This window comes from Schistocerca gregaria, chromosome 8 (genome assembly GCF_023897955.1).
Source record: "Schistocerca gregaria isolate iqSchGreg1 chromosome 8, iqSchGreg1.2, whole genome shotgun sequence".
Classification (NCBI taxonomy): Eukaryota; Metazoa; Arthropoda; class Insecta; order Orthoptera; family Acrididae; genus Schistocerca; species Schistocerca gregaria.
Window position 1 is genome coordinate 115979065 of NC_064927.1, and position 18094 is coordinate 115997158.

The 18094-nt window shown below is 41.1% G+C and overlaps 2 protein-coding genes across 8 annotated transcripts in view; one reads left to right on the forward strand and one right to left on the reverse strand.

Annotated features, from left to right (window-relative positions):
• LOC126285303 (serine/threonine-protein kinase Tao) overlaps window positions 1–5372 on the reverse strand; it is a 175861-nt gene extending 170489 nt beyond the window's left edge. For 2 of the 5 annotated variants that reach the window (XM_049984597.1, XM_049984594.1), the window contains exons 1-3: window positions 5144–5232; window positions 4547–4704; window positions 3695–3844 (exon numbers count right to left, since the gene is read on the reverse strand). In XM_049984597.1, the coding sequence (XP_049840554.1) occupies window positions 3695–3714 (20 nt within the window). In that variant the 5' untranslated portion in view covers window positions 3715–3844; window positions 4547–4704; window positions 5144–5232. Of the gene's footprint in view, window positions 1–3694; window positions 3845–4546; window positions 4705–5143 lie in introns of all 5 variants that reach the window. The other 3 variants (XM_049984595.1, XM_049984596.1, XM_049984598.1) reach the window with 3 other exon arrangements.
• A 109-nt stretch (window positions 5373–5481) lies between these two features.
• LOC126285304 (SH2B adapter protein 2) overlaps window positions 5482–18094 on the forward strand; it is a 101274-nt gene continuing 88661 nt past the window's right edge. For 2 of the 3 annotated variants that reach the window (XM_049984600.1, XM_049984601.1), the window contains exons 1-2: window positions 6045–6903; window positions 6982–7083. In XM_049984600.1, coding sequence (XP_049840557.1) covers window positions 6220–6903; window positions 6982–7083 — 786 coding nt within the window. In that variant the 5' untranslated portion in view covers window positions 6045–6219. Of the gene's footprint in view, window positions 6904–6981; window positions 7084–18094 lie in introns of all 3 variants that reach the window. The other variant, XM_049984599.1, reaches the window with a different exon arrangement.

Genomic DNA, 18094 nt, shown 5'->3' on the forward strand with positions numbered 1-18094 from the left:
TGCAGACTGCTGTCACGTGTTCAGAAGCAATCTTCAGAGATGGAGTTATCTATATGCAATTCTGGATCACTGGAAATGTAATCACACACAAGTGCAGTCTGTGCCAAGCACGGACTCGTGAGATCAACCTCCTCTTGACAATACTATAGAAGACCTACAAGTTACTACTATCTGTACAAAGACTGTGGAAAAGACCTGTTTTAATAAGGTCGTTTCTCATGACAGAGTGTTTATGGTGTAGACACTATAAACAGTTTGTTTATTTCAAGTAATGCAGAGCTTCTCATGCACTGAATGTCTGTAGGCAGACAAATTGGATTGACAATGTAGCTTCTTCAATGGAGCCCAACTAATACAGCCCACGCACAAGCACAAAGAGACAGAGAGTTGTTTATATATCAGCTGACCACCTAACACTTCAACTATATGGGAAGCACTACTTGCCAAGCCAAGCAGGTAGCCTGGCCAGAGTGACAGCAGTGTTGCGTTCACACCTGAGAGACAACAATGCCGACCTCTAAATGGAGTGCTGTGACATGGTCCACATTTTTAAATGCCATTAAATAAAATGTGCATTTTGAACAAAAACAGAATGTACAACATTTCTTCCATTGTATGCTCATGGCACATCTCTGGGAGTATCCATAAAACTACCTTTCTCAGTGATGCTATTTCCACAGCAGTGCTGTTGGATTCAGTGTCTTTTGTCTTAGTTGCGGACAATAATGCCGATTCTGTTTGAATCTATGTTAACTGATTTTATTATTTTCATTTTCCTCAGCTGTAACATTATGTCTCCTCCATTAGTCACCATATACTTTTCTATGTATTCTGCCTTTCAAGTCTTCTAATGCCACAACACTTAACGGTAATATCAGAGCTTCAAAAGCAAATTGGTTGTGTGGTTTGCACTTTGGGCTGGTAACACTGAGGTCCTGTATCTGATTCCTGATGGTCACTGATGATCCTTGTGGAAAGGCTTGGAGGGAGGTTCACTCAACCTTACGAGGCCAACTGAAAGATTACTTGAATTTAAAAACTGTGTAATTGATGCTCGAGTGCTGTTATTTCGAAACACTTGCACCACACAAAGTAATACACGACATTTCTTTATTAGCACTAAAAGCATCATCTTATTTTTTCAGGTTGGAGAAACATTCTCGGTGTAGTATAGCTACAGCTCTTGCGCTTTGCAGAATTCCAGACCAGTTCTGCAGGACTTGGGTCCAGATGGCATGGGAGCAGTAGGTTGGGAAACACTTCCTTGCAAAATTTTGTCAGTGGAACAAAGAGAAAGCTGGCGCTCTTTAATTAACACCGAAAGTTCAGCATTTCTTGTCACTGCAGATTTTTAATTTTTTTCTGCTTATTTCTACTACAAAATAGTCCAAAGTTTTCCTGCTACTGCGAAATGGCACTGAACACTAAACAAACCTAGTCATTCACAGTAATGAAAAATTTCCTGGTACTGTTATTTAAGAATAGTCCGACACTGTCACTTTTCTACATTTATTCATAGTGTAGTGTGTGTGAAAACAAAATAACAACTCGTTTATTCACGCATTTTTTAAAATCAAATACCACAGATGGATTCGTTTTGCCTAATTTCCTTGCTAATCAAAGTCCAGTTTTCTGATAACACATCTGAAGTTTTTGCAGAGACCAATTTCTTTGCATTAATTGTAACAGTGCTGAAATTGCTGGGGAAATATTTATTGTGCACGTTTTACACATTTTGCTTTGGGGTCAATATCAAAATACTGCTCCACTCAGCACTGTGTCCCTCCTTCCGTAATCCGCACACCAATGACTTGACTTTTGCCTATCAACACTTGCTTACACATTCCATCACATTATCTGTTGGCACTAATACACTTTTTGCATATCTATTGTCTGTAAAATTTATGATGTCAGGCAGATAGTAGTTGCAGCTTCCTGAGCAAGTATTTTCAACAGTCACTTTTCACAACTGCGCTGTAAGGTAACAATGCTAGCTACTTTGAATTGGACCATGACTGCACCTAGTCACATTAATTCTTACTATGAACAGATTACTACTTCGTCCTGTCGAGTAATCGTAACCTTCGCTCCTTCAATTATAACTATTTCACTCAGAACTTCCCTGTATCACAAATATAAAAACAGCTATACAATATTTTACCGAAACAGCTGGAACAAAAAAAATTGTTACAGTTTTTATGGCTCAAACAACAGTCATCTAGTATATTTTAATAAAATATATTAAAAACAAAGATTCCAAGACTTACCAAGCGGGAAAGCGGTGGTAGATAGGCACAATAAATAAAACACACACACAGAATTTTGAGCTTTCGCAACCGGTGGCTGCTTCGTCAGGAAAGAGGGAAGGAAAAGGAAAGATCAAAGGATGTGTGTGTGTGTGTGTGTGTGTGTGTGTGTGTGTGTGTGTGTGTGTGTGTGTGTGTGTGTACCTATCCTTTTTTCCCCCCTAAGTTAAGTCTTTCCGCTACCGGAATTGGAATGACTCCTTACCCTCTCCCTTAAAACCCACATCCTTTCATCTTTCCTTTTCCTTCCCTCTTTCCTGACGAAGCAGCCGCCGGTTGCGAAAGCTCGAAATTCTGTGTGTGTGTTTTATTTATTGTACCTATTTACCGGCGCTTTCCCGCTTGGTAAGTCTTGGAATCTTTGTTTTTAATATATTTTTCCCATGTGGAAGTTTCTTTCCATTTTATTTACATCATCATATTTTAATAAAAAACATGTAAATATCTTCTTGCTCAAAAAATACATTGGAAGATGTGTGAGGACCCATATAAAGATGAATTAATCACATCTGAAATACAACATACTGAATTTACATTGATAACTGGAAATAATGTCATCAAAAAGAGGTGCACAGACAAACAAGAACTATTACAGGTATCTATTACACATAATATTGTATCACAATGATTATGTCATTCTAAACAAAGCGAAGGAAAATGGCATTTAGTGCAAATTATATAGAACAGAAAATGAACATACAATAACAATTACCCAGATAAAACACAGTGCAACAGGTTTATACACTGTATGGATGCAACAACAGGAACTTTACTCCAGTAAAAAAGTCACTATGGCCAAACAATTTCTTACTAAAATTTTCACAGGGTAGGCTCTAACAAACAGGCACAAACTGATATAAGGTGACAATACTGATAACAGAGGTGGTCTACACACACACACACACACACACACACACACACACACACACACACACACACACACAGAGAGAGAGAGAGAGAGAGAGAGAGAGAGAGATGAAATGCAAAGTGTTACATACTTTTCAATATGTATAGCTGTGTGTGTGAAAGAGAGAGAGAGAGAGAGAGAGAGAGAGACTACAAACACATTTACAAATTTCTGCTGCTTTTGTTTCTTGCAACTATAACTGATACTACTACAATGTTCATACAGTTATTACACAGAAAAGAACTTGCGGGAAAATGTTTAACAGTAACTAAAGACTGATCAGCACATGCCACAGGTCACATTTCTCATCCAGAACCCATCAGAGTTACAATGTAATATATTAAAAATATTCCCACATGAAAATAGAGAATCACCATAGCAGCCATTGCCACACAGTTTGATTCTCAAACCACTGATGTTGTAGATCAAGGTTTCAGTAACAAATTATTTATTATTTGAGTCAAAGGTTCATATTTATTACCTTGCATTACTTTTCTTCATTATTCCTCTTCACCACAAATAACTTTTTTTATTCTTTTTAATCCTTCACTGGATGTTTCGCCTTACTGTCTCCTTTCCATTCCTCCCGCCTTGCTTTGCTATATATGAAAAAGATCCTTCAGTATTGTTCCTGTAATTTCCCGGTTCATCATCTATTAACGGTTGTCTGAATTTCAGGAATGAGCATCACACTAATTACCTATGCACTTCGAATTTATAAAAGGGTTCTTAAGGCAAAAAAGTAATACTGGTCAAAAACTAACCAACTACTTTAACATATGAGTAACTACTACACTTAAAGAAAATCATAACGCAATAGTAATCCTTAATCACTCTGGTTAAGTACGAAACTGGACTAAAAACAAATACAAAACAAGGTATTTTTCATCCAAGCATATGACAGTTTCTTGTTGGCATACCTACATCATAGCGTACACAAAACGGAAACAGAAGCATTCTCGACATTTTACACTGTGCATTAAAATGACTCTCTCGCTCATTTAAAGCTCCTTATTCAGCAATTGTCAGCAGAATGCAACAATGCATTGCCTTGTCAAAACGTCAACTGTTGAGAAACGTATGTAAATATATCAGGGAAACATGCTTGACTAGTAACAAATAATTTTCTTGGATGTGGTTACCACAATAAACAACCAGAGAAACAGTTTCTTAAAACAAAACCAATCTTCACTAAAAACTACCAATGGCCAAGCAGGAATCAAGTCTCTAACTGTCACAACTGAAATATAATTTATAGTAACAAAAGAACTCAATCTGAGCAACAGCTAATTGTGCAAAACAGCTTTGTTTATGACATGGAAAAATGAAATACCTTGGTGCTGGCATAGTACCGCACTGTTGTCACTGTATACAGCCACTTCTGCTTCTGAACTGTCTCTGTCCCTTCAGGCATTCAGGACTGAGAGTATTGTCACACCCAAAACACAGAAGGATACGTTACACTACTTTTTCGCCATTTTCGAATATCTCCTGAAAAATAATGACAGAATATGCGTCACAATATCTCGCAGATATCCGATTTTACAAAGAACAGACGAAGGAATGAGAGCTCCATGCAAATCATGTACGACTGTCAGTGGCAACACACGTCATACTCTTGTGTTTGTCATCCATGCAATACATTTCTTTATTGTTCAGCGGGACTGCTGTGTCGGTCTTATGTAAATAAACAGCCTAAGAGTCAAACAGGGTCCTAAGTAATTCATATACACAACTAGAAACGAAACCCACAGAAATCAGCCCTGATATGGACACTTCTCTCTTCGACTCGATGGTAGCCAATTACCTGCCAACATTCTCATACACTCGATTTCCACGTCACTCAAAGATTCGCAGATCAAAAACAATAAGATTCTGGCTACTATGACACAAATTATGGTGCAAAATACAACAAAATTGTGGCACTTACCAACAAATTTGATCAAAATGGCGTCTTTGGGCATGCGCAAGAGAAGTTTCACATCTATAAGATAAGTAATTGTATTGTATTTCGGTGTATTTTATTTCACTGGAATAACTGTTGCACTTCACAACGGGTCAAACTGGTAAAGCATTTCCAGCGACAAAGTCTTCCAACAAATTTTTAACACATTCATTGATTTACGTCAAAGTTCTTCGTGAGTTACCTCTCCTACTACAGCTGTACTTGATTCGTATTCTTCTACTGACGCCAAGCCACTGGATGGCCTATTCCTTTACGATTTAGTTTTATAATATCATCAGAAGATGTCTATAGTGAGGGTTTAAATCGCACTCGGCGCACAAGCTTGGAACACAACTGTTCTACAGGAAAATTAATCAACGAATGCGTCAAATACCCTACTGGCAAAGATGAGAGAATCTGATACTAAATTGATACTAAATTTTAGACAAAGCAAGTGATAAACGTCTCATGACAATTAACCCTTTATTTGAAATCTTTTCTTCTCGTTTTTCATACAGTCACCAAAAAACTGAATGGATGATTTATCGAATAAACAATGAAATATTGTAGGTCTGCATTTGCCTCGGAATCTACTACTGCACCCGTACTGCAGTAATTACACAAAAACTAAGTAAGAAAAATTCTTTAGTGCTCTTAAGAATTAGAGTTTATATGTCTACAATTTTAGATAGCAGAACATGGCTGGGACTAAAATGTAAACTCGCACAGGAGGTTGATACCTGGCGCGAGTCGCAGGACACTCTCTGACATTGAAGTATTGTTGCAATGTATTTTCGTTCCAAACGTTTCTCAGTTTATCACTAAAATAAAAATATTCTTTTAGACTCGACTGTGGATTTTTTTGTACACCCTGACCACCAAAAGACCAACATCTAATTCATAAGAACTTACATTGATGCAGCGTATTAAATGTCATTATGGCGACTAAGCTCACAGGGGGAGTGTTGGTTTGTAAATTGCTAATGTTTACATACAATGATGATTAATAAGGTGCATTATGTGTACGATTTTCGGTTGTGTCTGAGTAATTACTCGTAGAAATGGCAGGGACGCATTCAGATGGAGAAGAAAGGTTAAACTGGATAGAATTCTGCGACAGACAAGCAAGATCAGCAGCTGCGGAGTTCGCAAAAGCGTTTTGTACGTATGTGAGCGTCAGTCTTCCAGAAAATGCGAGGACAACTGTGTCACACAGAGATTTCGTCAGAAAATTCCTCGATTGTTTCGTTGATCATTTTGAAATTGAATACTCTAGAAGAAGTCTGATTAGCCAAAAAGATAAATTCGTTAACGGCAACAACGTGTTCGCGGCATCGTCTGCAAACGCTTTACGCGCTAACAGTCACGAAGAATTTAGTGATTACTCCGAACACGAAGCGGATTCGCCATCTCCGAAGACGCAGCACAAGCCTTTTTTCCGACGGCTCTCTTTCAAGGGACTTAAAAAAGGTAAAGGTTTCTTCCATAAACAACATTCAGATGAAGTTGAACTGTCATCGCATCATCACCACCATCACCACCACCACCATCATGACAGACATTCAAAACATGATAAACATTCCAAAACAAAATTAGCGAAAATTGTAGTTGAGTGTAGGAAAGAGGGAATAGTGAACTTTTTGATGGGTGAAAATATCGATGGAACACAAAAGTGGGAAAAGTGTCGCCTGGCATTGGTGAAAACTGTTGGTGGCTATATGCTTGAGTTTTATTCACCGCCTAAGGTGAGGCGTATAATTATTGTATGATCCGTAGCAATGTGCTGTAGTTGAGTAAATATTAATATTTGTTCGATATTTCAGGCAGTGAAACCAAAAAGTGGTGTCTTTTGCTTTCTCATTACCGAAGCAAGAGAAACAACTGCTTTAGAAATGCCGGATCACGAGAATACCTTCGTGTTAAAGGTAAAGTCTCCTACCTAAATCGTTTGTTTCTATTAAGTCTTGAGTGCTTTGTATTGGAGGTAATTCAAAAGCGAGTGTTATAAAAACATTTTCAAAGCTGTCGACAGTATCTCTGTAAACAAAATTCATTTGTTGTGCTTTGGATTTTCTGCATCAAGGGCAAGTAGAAAGACTGGTGCAACTTGAGAGGCATTGCTACTTGTTTGTCACATGTTATTTAGACTTCCCTTTTCTGTAATTCATGTTTGCACTGAACAAAAGAGTCAAGCAACCACAAGTTAAAATATTTCCTTCAAATGCTTATCATAAGTATATTTTGACTGGTACTGACTTTAAGTTCATAAACAAGCAAAGTTGTAAGACTATTTCAAACAATGTGTGCCTGCTAGTAGATAGAGGAGAGGATGGTGAAGTGCTGTTGACTGAGTTTTGACAGATTACAGTCAGTCTTCCATAAATGTCAGACAAATGTGAACCATCATCACTACCATTATCATGACAGACATTCAAAAAATGATAAACATTCTGAAAAGAAGTTAGTGGAAATTAAAACATAAAAAACTACACGAAAATTAATCACTTCCATGTGCTTTGTGTGTCATTTGTTGTTTCAAACAGCAGAGTTGGCAAGCCATGTGTTATGACTATTTATGTAAGAAAACACTTGTCAGTATGACCTGCTGTTAGTCAACTTCCAATTTAAGGTCAACCACATCTTCATATACATTCATACCATTTTTGTGGGAAGTTTGTAAATGTTGTAGCTTCCCGTCATGTAATAAGAAGCTGCCCTTACATTGGGAACAGGCGGTTGTTTTGGCTGCTCTTAAACTGGAGAACAGGCACCATCAGGCATTTTCCAGCGACATTTCCTCTAGTGAAATGATATCAACTCTCCTAAGCCTCTCTTCTGTCAAAAGAAGTACTGTTTCCCATATGTAATATAGTTATTTATTGCTGCCCACTGCTTGGTGTTAGCAATCTTCCAGCTGATAGCCCAACCCTTGTAACCCCCTCCCACATTTCTCATTCTGGGCTTAAGACTGGACAGTGGCAAAGTTATTATGAGACTGGTAGTTCTTGAAGCCCCAGGGTGTGCCCTGCCAACCTATCCCTCCCTTTAGTCAAGTTGTACTTTGAATTTCTCTTTCTTTGCGTTCAGAAAGTCTTCATTAATTATCTGGCTTATCAATTGAATATTCAGTTTTCTTCTGGAATATTACGTTTCAAAAGCTTGTATTATCTTCTGTGTACTATTAATTGTCCACATTTTGTTTCTGTATAGGGGTATGCTCCTAGATAAGTACTTTCAGAAAAGTCCTCCTAATACTCAAATTTGTATTCAGTGTTACATTTGTAACAGCATCAACTGTTAACATCTGTCACTTTAGGTTCCCTGTCTTGAGTTGACTGCAAGCTGATTAAAAGAATTACACCAGATGCGTTTCACTTTTATTTACAAAACATCATCTGTGGTTATTCTGTAAATTGGATACACAGGTTTGTACTTGCTTTATTGTCTTAGGATAAACCCCCCCCCCCCCCCCTCCCTCCCCCCTCCTCATGAACCATGGACCTTGCCATTGCTAGGGATTTTTGTGTGCCTCAGCAGTACAGGTAGCAGTAATGTAGGTGCAACCACAACGGAGGGGTATCTGTTGAGAGGCCTGACAAACGTGTGATTCCTGCACAGTGGCAGCAACCTTTTCAGTAGTTGCAGGAGCAACAGTCTGGATGATTGAGTGATCTGGCATTGTAACACTAACCAAAATGGCCTTGCTGTGCTGGTACTGCGAACGGCTGAAAGCAAGGGGAAACTACAGCCGTAATTTTTCCCAAGGGCATACAGCTTTACTGAATGGTTAAATGCTGATGGTGTCCTCTTGGGTAAAATAGACCCCCATGCGGATCTCCGGGCGGGGAGTACTTAAGAGGACATCGTTATGCCCACGCCTACTACAGTAGTACAAGTTTATATGCCAACCAGCTCTGCAGATGACGAAGAGATTGATGAAATGTATGATGACATAAAAGGAATTATTCAGCTAGTGAAGGCAGGCGAAAATTTAATAGTCATTGGGGACTGGAATTCGATAGTAGGAAAAGGAAGAGAAGGAAAAGTAGTAGGTGATTATGGAATGAGAGTAACGAATGAAAGAGGAAGCCACCTAATAGAATTTTGCATAGAGCATAACTTAATCATAGGTAACACTTGGTTTAAGAATCATGAAAGAAGGTTGTATACGTGGAAGAGACCTGGAGACACTCGAATGTTTCAGATAGATTATGTAATGGTAAGACAGAGATTTAGGAACCAGATTTTAAATTCTAAGACATTTCCAGGAGCAGATGTGGACTCTGACCACAATCTATTGGTCATGAACTGTAGATTGATGGGACCTGGATAAACTGACTAAACCAGAAGTCCTACAGAGTTTAAGTGAGAGCATAAGGGAACAATTGACAGGAATGGGAGAAAGAAATACAGTAGGAAAAGAATGGATAGCTTTGAGGGATGAAGTAGTGAAGGCAGCAGAGGATCAAATAGGTAAAAAGACGAGAGCGAGTAGAAATCCTTGGGTAACAGAGGAAATATTGAATTTAACTGATGAAAGGAGAAAATATAAAAATGCAGTAAATGGAGCATGCAAAAAGGAATACAAACGTCTCAAAAATGAGCTCGACAGGAAGTGCAAAATGGCTAAGCAGGGATGACTAGAGGATAAATATAAGGATGTAGAGGCATATATCACTAAGGGTAAGATAGATACTGCCTACAGGAAAATTAAAGGGACCTTCAGAGAAAAGAGAACCACTTGTATAAATATCAAGAGCGCAGATGGAAACCCAGTTCTAAGCAAAGGGGGGAAAGCAGAAAGGTGGAAGGAGTACATAGAGGTTCTGTACAAGGACGATGTACTTGAGGATAATATTATGGAAATGGAAGAGGATGTAGATGAAGATGAAATGGGAGATATTATACTGTGTGAAGAGTTTGACAGAGCACTGAAAGACCTAAGTCATAGCAAGGGCCCGGGAGTAGACAAGATTCCATTAGAACTACTGACAACCTTGGGAGAGCCAGTCCTGACAAAAAATCTACCATCTGGTGAGCAGGATGTGTGAGACAGGCAAAATACCCTCAGACTTCAAGAAGAATATAATAATTCCAATCACAAAGAAAGCAGGTGTTGACAGATGTGAAAATTATGGAACTATCAGTTTAATAAGTCATGGCTAAAAATACTAATGCAAATTCATTACAGACGAATGGAAAAACTGGTAGATGCTGACCTCGGGGAAGATCAGTTTGGATTCCATAGAAATATTGCAACACGTGAGGCAATACTGACATCCACGACTGATCTTAGAAGATAGAGTAAGGAAAGGCAAACCTACATTTCTAGCATTTGTGGACTTAGAGAAAGCTTTTGACAATGTTGACTGGAATACTCTCTTTCAAATTATAAAGGTGGCAGGGGTAAAATACAGGGAGCGAAAGGCTATTTACAATTTGTACAGAAACCAGATGGCAGTTATTAGAGTCGAGGGGCATGAAAGGGAAGCAGTGGTTGGGAAGAGAGTGAGACAGGGTTGTAGCCTCTCCCCTATGTTATTCAATCTGTATATTGAGCAAGCAGTAAAGGAAACAAAAGAAAAATTCAGAGTAGGTATTAAAATCCATGGAGAAGAAATAAAAACTTTGAGGTTCGCCGATGACATTGTAATTCTGTCAGAGACAGCAAGGGACTTGGAAGAGCATGGACGATAAATAGTCTGGACAAGAAGAGAATAGAAGCATTTGAAATGTGGTGCTACAGAAGAATGCTGAAGATTAGATGGGTAGATCACACAACTAATGAGGAGGAATTGAGTAGAATTCGGAAGAAGAGAAATTTGTGGCACAACTTGACTAGAAGAAGGGATTGGTTGGCAGGATATGTTCTGAGGCATCACGGGGTCACCAATTTAGTATTGGATGGCAGTGTGGAGGATAAAAATCATAGAGGGAGACCAAGAGATGAATACACTAAGCAGATTCAGAAGGATGTAGGTTGCTGTAGGTACTGGGAGATGAAGAAGCTTGCACAGGATAGAGTAGCATAGAGAGCTGCATCAAACCAGTCTCTGACCTGAAGACAACAACAACACGTTAAAAACAGTATTTTCTTTATAAAGTTGGCCTGATTACGATGTTTCTTTATATAATCAGCTCCTTCCCCTCTTGCGAGCAGTGGTTCGTGTCGACAGGCTTCATTTCCCATCTGCACTTGGCAATTTTTGGCATTATGCATTATTTCCTGTGCTGCACTATTTACAATTGATTTTCTTAACTGTTTTCCATTCTTCAGTGCCATAGTGTTTACGCCTATTCGTTTGTTTTCATTCATGTGGTGAGTGTTGCCAACCTATGAAACAATTTGTGTGTGTGTGTGTGTGTGTGTGTGTGTGTGTGTGTGTGTGTGAGAGAGAGAGAGAGAGAGAGAGAGAGAGAGAGAGAGAGAGAGAGAGACGGGGGGGGGGGGGGGGGGTGTTAGTGAAATTGTCTTGTATGTAGGTAGAGACATAAGATGAGTGGTCTTTTTTTGCAAGCAGGGGAGGGGACAGGGGAGGAAAGAGAGGGATTGGCTTGGACAGCGATTATAGGACAGAATCCGGGAGGAAATGGTAGTGGTAAATGGAGCCTGTGATTATATGTGTGCTTTTACTGATATGGGGTACAGAAGTATCCTTCTGCTGGGTGCCTGGTCATGTCGGCATATGGGGCAATGAACAGGCCGATCGGGCTGCCAAGGAGGCCTGCAGAGAGCAGGATGTGGTCCAGTGTCCTATTCCCTTGCAGTCAGTCATCGTTGCACTCCACAGGAAGTGCATGGGAGTTGTGGGAGGACGAATGGCTGGTGGTGACAGCCAATAAACTTCGGTTGATAAAGTCAACCACTCGGCTGTGGCGTTCCTCCTGCCGGTTGCTCAGGCGGGAGGAGGTGGCCCTCACACGTCTTCGGATCGAGCACTGTCCTCTCACACATACCTTTTTATTACGGTGGGAGGATCCTCCGTTTTGTGATGCTTGTGGTGTGCACATCTCTGTCCGGCACATTTTAATAGGCTGCATTTTATACCGTGATGCACGGGCAGAAGCACAAGTTGATGGGGATCTGCCTTCTGTTATAGCTAATGATGAGACGTGTGTGTGTAGGGTTTTTAAGTTTTGTGATGTGTCTGGACTCTGGCCTAAACTTTTAGGCTGGAGGTTTTAGTGTATTGCAGCGTGGCTGACTCCTCCCCTTTTTTCGTTGCGGTCAGCCAGCCACTTCCATTTGCTACAGTGTTTTCGCTCCCTCTAACATTTTCTTCCTGTGTTGTCCATGTTTTACTGCTGACGCTCTGCTTCATCCCATGCTTTGGTGTGGGTGAACACATGTTTTTCAACAATTGTTATCCATGTTTTCTGTTTCGTTTTATATTCCTGTTCTGGGATTTTTCTTGACACCCGTCTCACTATGTTACTGAACGGGCGCTGAAGACCTTGCTGTCGTGCGCCCAAAACCCCTCTACTACTACTACTACTACTACTACTACTGATATATTAAGTGATCATTCTGTTTAAAGAGATGCTTTGTAAATAAAAGGGAAATGTGTCTGGTGTGATTCTTTTTAATTAGATTGCAGTCAGCTCAAGAAAAATAACCTTTAGTACCAGTTGTATTCAGTGGTATTGCATTCCCCCTTCTTTTCAGAAGAGCTTTCTCTTTGCTGTAACCAGCGAGCATTTAATATTAACTCTACTTCTGCCATCATCAGTTACCTTGCTGCCCAGGTAGCAAAACTTTATCAGCTACTTTTAGTTCCACGTTTCTAATATAATTCCCACAGTATCGCCTGATTTAATTTCACTACACACCATTACCTTGTTTACATTTGTCGATTTTCACCATGTAATTTGTGTTAAAGTCACTATCAAATCTATTCAACTGCTCTATCAAGCGCTAATTGTCATATGTGACAGAACTACAGTATCATCAGCAAACCCCAAAGTTTTCATTTCTTCCCCCAGAATGTTACAAATCTCTCTCTCTCTCTCTCTCTCTCTCTCTCTCTCTCTCCTGATGTACAGATTGAATAACATGGAGGATCCTGCCTCACTTCCTTCTCAGTTATTTCCTCAGTTACCCATAAATAGAAGCTGTGGGATTATCAAAGGATTTGTCAGTGCAAGGTCATCATTGCCAAGAAGATAGGCACTTAAAAGACCATGTTTTAATATGAGTCAAGAATCTTATTACAATTTCACATATGCCTTGTTTTATTATCACCATGATTGTAAAATTAAAGGGATTTGGGCTTGTGCAGAGGGTTGCGGACAGACATTCTTCTGGCTTACAATAGACAAATGAAAGACGAAAGGTAAAAATGATTCTGGTACACTTCCCCACACACTGAAAATAGGGTTCTGGCCGTTCCCCATTAATGATTAACTCAGAAAGGAATTTATAATTTAAGAGTGAATTATAAATTTGTAAGATGAAATGTTAAATATTTTTTTAAGACTCTCTTTTTTTATGAATCTGTGCAAAACGGTATTAACTGCAGAAAAATTCTTGAGAGTATATCCACCAAAATACACTCCTGGAAATTGAAATAAGAACACCGTGAATTCATTGTCCCAGGAAGGGGAAACTTTATTGACACATTCCTGGGGTCAGATACATCACATGATCACACTGACAGAACCACAGGCACATAGACACAGGCAACAGAGCATGCACAATGTCGGCACTAGTACAGTGTATATCCACCTTTCACAGCAATGTAGTCCTGTGGAACGGCTCACCATGTCATTTCCACCTGGCGCCTCAGTTGGACCAGCGTTCGTGCTGGACGTGCAGACTGCGTGAGACGACGCTTCATCCGGTCCCAAACATGCTCAATGGGGGACAGATCCGGAGATCTTGCTGGCCAGGGTAGTTGACTTACACCTTCGAGAGCACGTTGGGTGGCACGGGATACGTGCGGACGTGCATTGTCCTGTTGGAACAGCAATTTCCCTTGCTGGTCTAGGAATGGTAGAACGATGGGTTCGATGACGGTTTGGATGTACCGTGCACTATTCAGTGTCGCCTCGACGATCACCAGAGGTGTACGGCCAGTGTAGGAGATCGCTCCCCACACCATGATGCCGGGTGTTGGCCCTGTGTGCCTCGGTCGTATGCAGTCCTGATTGTGGCGCTCACCTGCACAGTGCCAAACACGCATATGACCATCATTGGCACCAAGGCAGAAGCGACTTCATCGCTGAAGACGACACGTCTCCATTCGTCCCTCCATTCACGCCTGTCGCGACACCACTGGAGGCGGGCTACACGATGTTGGGACGTGAGCGGAAGACGGCCTAACGGTGTGCGGGACCGTAGCCCAGCTTCATGGAGACGGTTGCGAATGGTCCTCGCCGATACCCCAGGAGGAACAGTGTCCCTAATTTGCTAGGAAGTGGCGGTGCGGTCCCCTACGGCACTGCGTAGGATCCTACGGTCTTGGCGTGCGTCGCTGCGGTCCGGTCCCAGGTCGACGGGCACGTGCACCTTCCGCCGACCACTGGCGACAACATTGATGTACTGTGGAGACCTCATGCCCCACGTGTTGAGCAATTCGATGGTACGTCCACCCGGCCTCCCGCATGCCCACTATACGCCCTCGCTCAAAGTCCGTCAACTGCACATTCGGTTCACGTCCACGCTGTCGCGGCATGCTACCAGTGTTAAAGACTGCGATGGAGCTCCGTATGCCACGGCAAACTGGCTGACACTGACGGCGGCGGTGCACAAATGCTGCGCAGCTAGCGCCATTCAACGGCGAACACCGCGGTTCCTGGTGTGTCCGCTGTGCCATGCGTGTGATCATTGCTTGTACAGCCCTCTCGCAGTGTCCGGAGCAAGTATGGTGGGTTTGACACACCGGTGTCAATGTGTTCTTTTTTCCATTTCCAGGAGTGTAGAATGTCTGACAGATACCACAACAATCAACTACTTAGTTACTTTTCAATTAGCACTAAATGACTCAAAGTGATGCAAATCGTACAACACAAACAGAAATAAATGAAATCAAACTCAATGACTACCCATTGTTTAGAGTTTAAACTTTTTCAAAATATTGTGTACAGGCACAGTTGATCCAGATCGAGGAAGTTATACTTTGATTGCGGTGACTATGATTGACATTTCAGAGTCAGGTGATAGTGGTCAGCCAGCAGCCAGTTATAGTTCTTTCTCAAGTGCCTGTTGCTTGCTGTGTTGGTCTGTTTTATAGGAACGTATAGAGCCTAATTAAGTTTGGCTGGATGCAGATCTGCTACACTGTGCCCCTCTCCCCCTCCTCTGCTACTGCAGTCTGTCAGTCACAAAGTTATTTTATTTGGGTTACAGAGCTACACTATGTGATCAAAAGTATCCAGACACGTGGCTGAAAATGACTTACATGTTTGTGGCGCTCTGCATCAGAGATGCTGGAATTCAATATAGTGTTGGCCCAACCTTAGCATGAATGACAGCTTCCACTCTCACAGGCATACGTGGAATCAGGTGCTGGAAGGTTTCTTGGGGAATGGCAGCCCATTCTTCATGGAATGCTGTACTGAGGAGAGGTATCGATGTCGGTTGGTGAGGTCTGGCACATAGTCGGCGTTCTGGAACATCCCGTAGGTGTTCTATATGATTCAGGTCAGCGCTCTGTGCAGGCTAGTCCATTACAGGGATGTTATTATCATATAACCAGTCCGCCACATGGCATACATTATGAACAGGTGCTCGATCCTGTTAAAAGATGCAATAGCCATCACCAAATTGCTCTTCAGAAGTGCGAAGCAAGAAGGTGCTTAAATCATCAATGTAGGCCTGTGCTGTGATAGTGCTACACAAAACAAGGGGTGCAAGCCCCCTCCATGAAAAACATGACCACTGCCTCCGAATTTTACTGTTGGCCTACACACACTAGCAGATGACATTCACAGGCACATTTGCCATACCCACACCGTGCCATCGGATTGCCACATTGTGTACCGTGATTCGTCGCTCCACACAACATTTTTCCACTGTTAAATCGTCCAATGTTTACGCCCCTTACACCAAGCGAGGTGTCATTTGGCATTTACCGGCTTGATGTGTGGCTTATGAGCAATCGCTCAACCATGGAATCCAAGTTCTCTCACCTACCGTATAACTGTCATAGTACTTGCAGAGGATCCTGATGCGGTTTGGAATTCCTGTGTCTGCTTATTACACATTACGATCCCTTCAACAGTTGGCAGTCTCTGTCAGTCAACAGACGCTTTTGTGCTGTACATGTCCTTTCACGTTTCCAATTCACAAGCACACAGGAAACAGTGGACCAAGGTATGTTTAAGAGTGTGGAAATCTCATGTACAGGCATATGACACAAGTGACACCCAATCACCTGACCGCATTCGAAGTCCACGGGTTCCACAGAGTGCCCCATTATGCTCTCTCACGATGACTAATGACTACTGAGGTTGCTGATACAGAGTACCTTGCAGTAAGTGGCAGCACAATGCACCAAATATGAAAAAGTATGTTTTTGGGAGTGTCTGGATACTTTTGATCACATAGTGTACGTATTATATAGGTAATATTCAGATCTGAAAAATATGTATAATGTTATGCATCCAGTATATGTATCACAAATATTGATCAATGTAGTACGTACTTAACTGATTTATCTTTATAGATCAGCAGTTCCTGACCACCATATTTTGAAAAAGTCTTAACTGTGAATACTGCATGCTCATTCAGCTTTATTTTTTTCTTTGAGGGTCCTCAGATTTATGTCATTTGCCATCCTTCTGTACTTGTCTAAGACAAATTAACATTTGATTTTACTTTTATTAAGATATATATTTGGTTCCATTATTTCTCAGAAAGCGACTTTAGATGGAAAAATTCAGCAATTATGTCGCAAAATTATTGCACTGTATGATAAACATGCTCTCAACGCACTGTCAAGGTAAAGAGAGCTCCCGCTCCGTGGCTCACCACTGCATTACGCCAGTCAATGAATAAGCGTGATGCTGCACATAGGGCCTTCAAGCGTAACCCAACTCCCGAGGTGTATGAAGCTTATAGGATACTCCGAAACAGAACCAAGCAAAGCGTGAGGAATGCCAAAATCAGACATGCCTGCTCTGTTGTATGTGGCATATCAAAACTTGCAGCACTGTGGAAAAAGCTGCGCAGTTTCGGTATAGGGAAGCGAAGATCTGACGCTGTTCATCAAGCATCTGCAGAAGAATTAAACGATTTCTTCTCAACAGCTGTAAACTCCCACGTAGCGACAAATTACCAGCCCCAAGATATCAATCTCTCGAGAGACAAGTTTTTCCTAAAACATGTCACTACCGGCACAGTACATCTACATCTACATCTACATCTACATGATTACTCTGCAACTCACATTTAAGTGCTTGGCAGAGGGTTCATCGAACCACAATCATACTATCTCTCTACCATTCTACTCCCGAACAGCGCGCGAGAAAAACGAACACCTAAGTTGGTTCCAGTTCTTCTTGTCTAGCAGTCTGATTCTTGAAGCTGAAAAATGTCACATCAGGTCCTCACGGTTGATTTGAACTAAATAAATCTGAAGATTGCAGCATTTTTTTACTTAAATATATTTTCTCACATTTTAATGGATTGGAAATTTTGGGAATTTGTGGTAAGGTCTTATGGGACCAAACTGCTGAGGTCATCGGTGCCTAAGCCTACACACTACTTAATCTAACTTAAACTAATTTACGCTAAGGACAACACACACACCCACGCCCGAGGGAGGACTCGCACCTCCGACGGGCTGTGACAAGGTGCCTCAGACTGTGTGGCTACCCAGCATGGCTCTAATAGACTATACAGTATTTGATTTTTCTCATAAACAAAGCCCAAATAACTTTGTTCGCACAAAAATACATCCGATCGCCTCAGAGGCATGCTTATGACTTTCACAC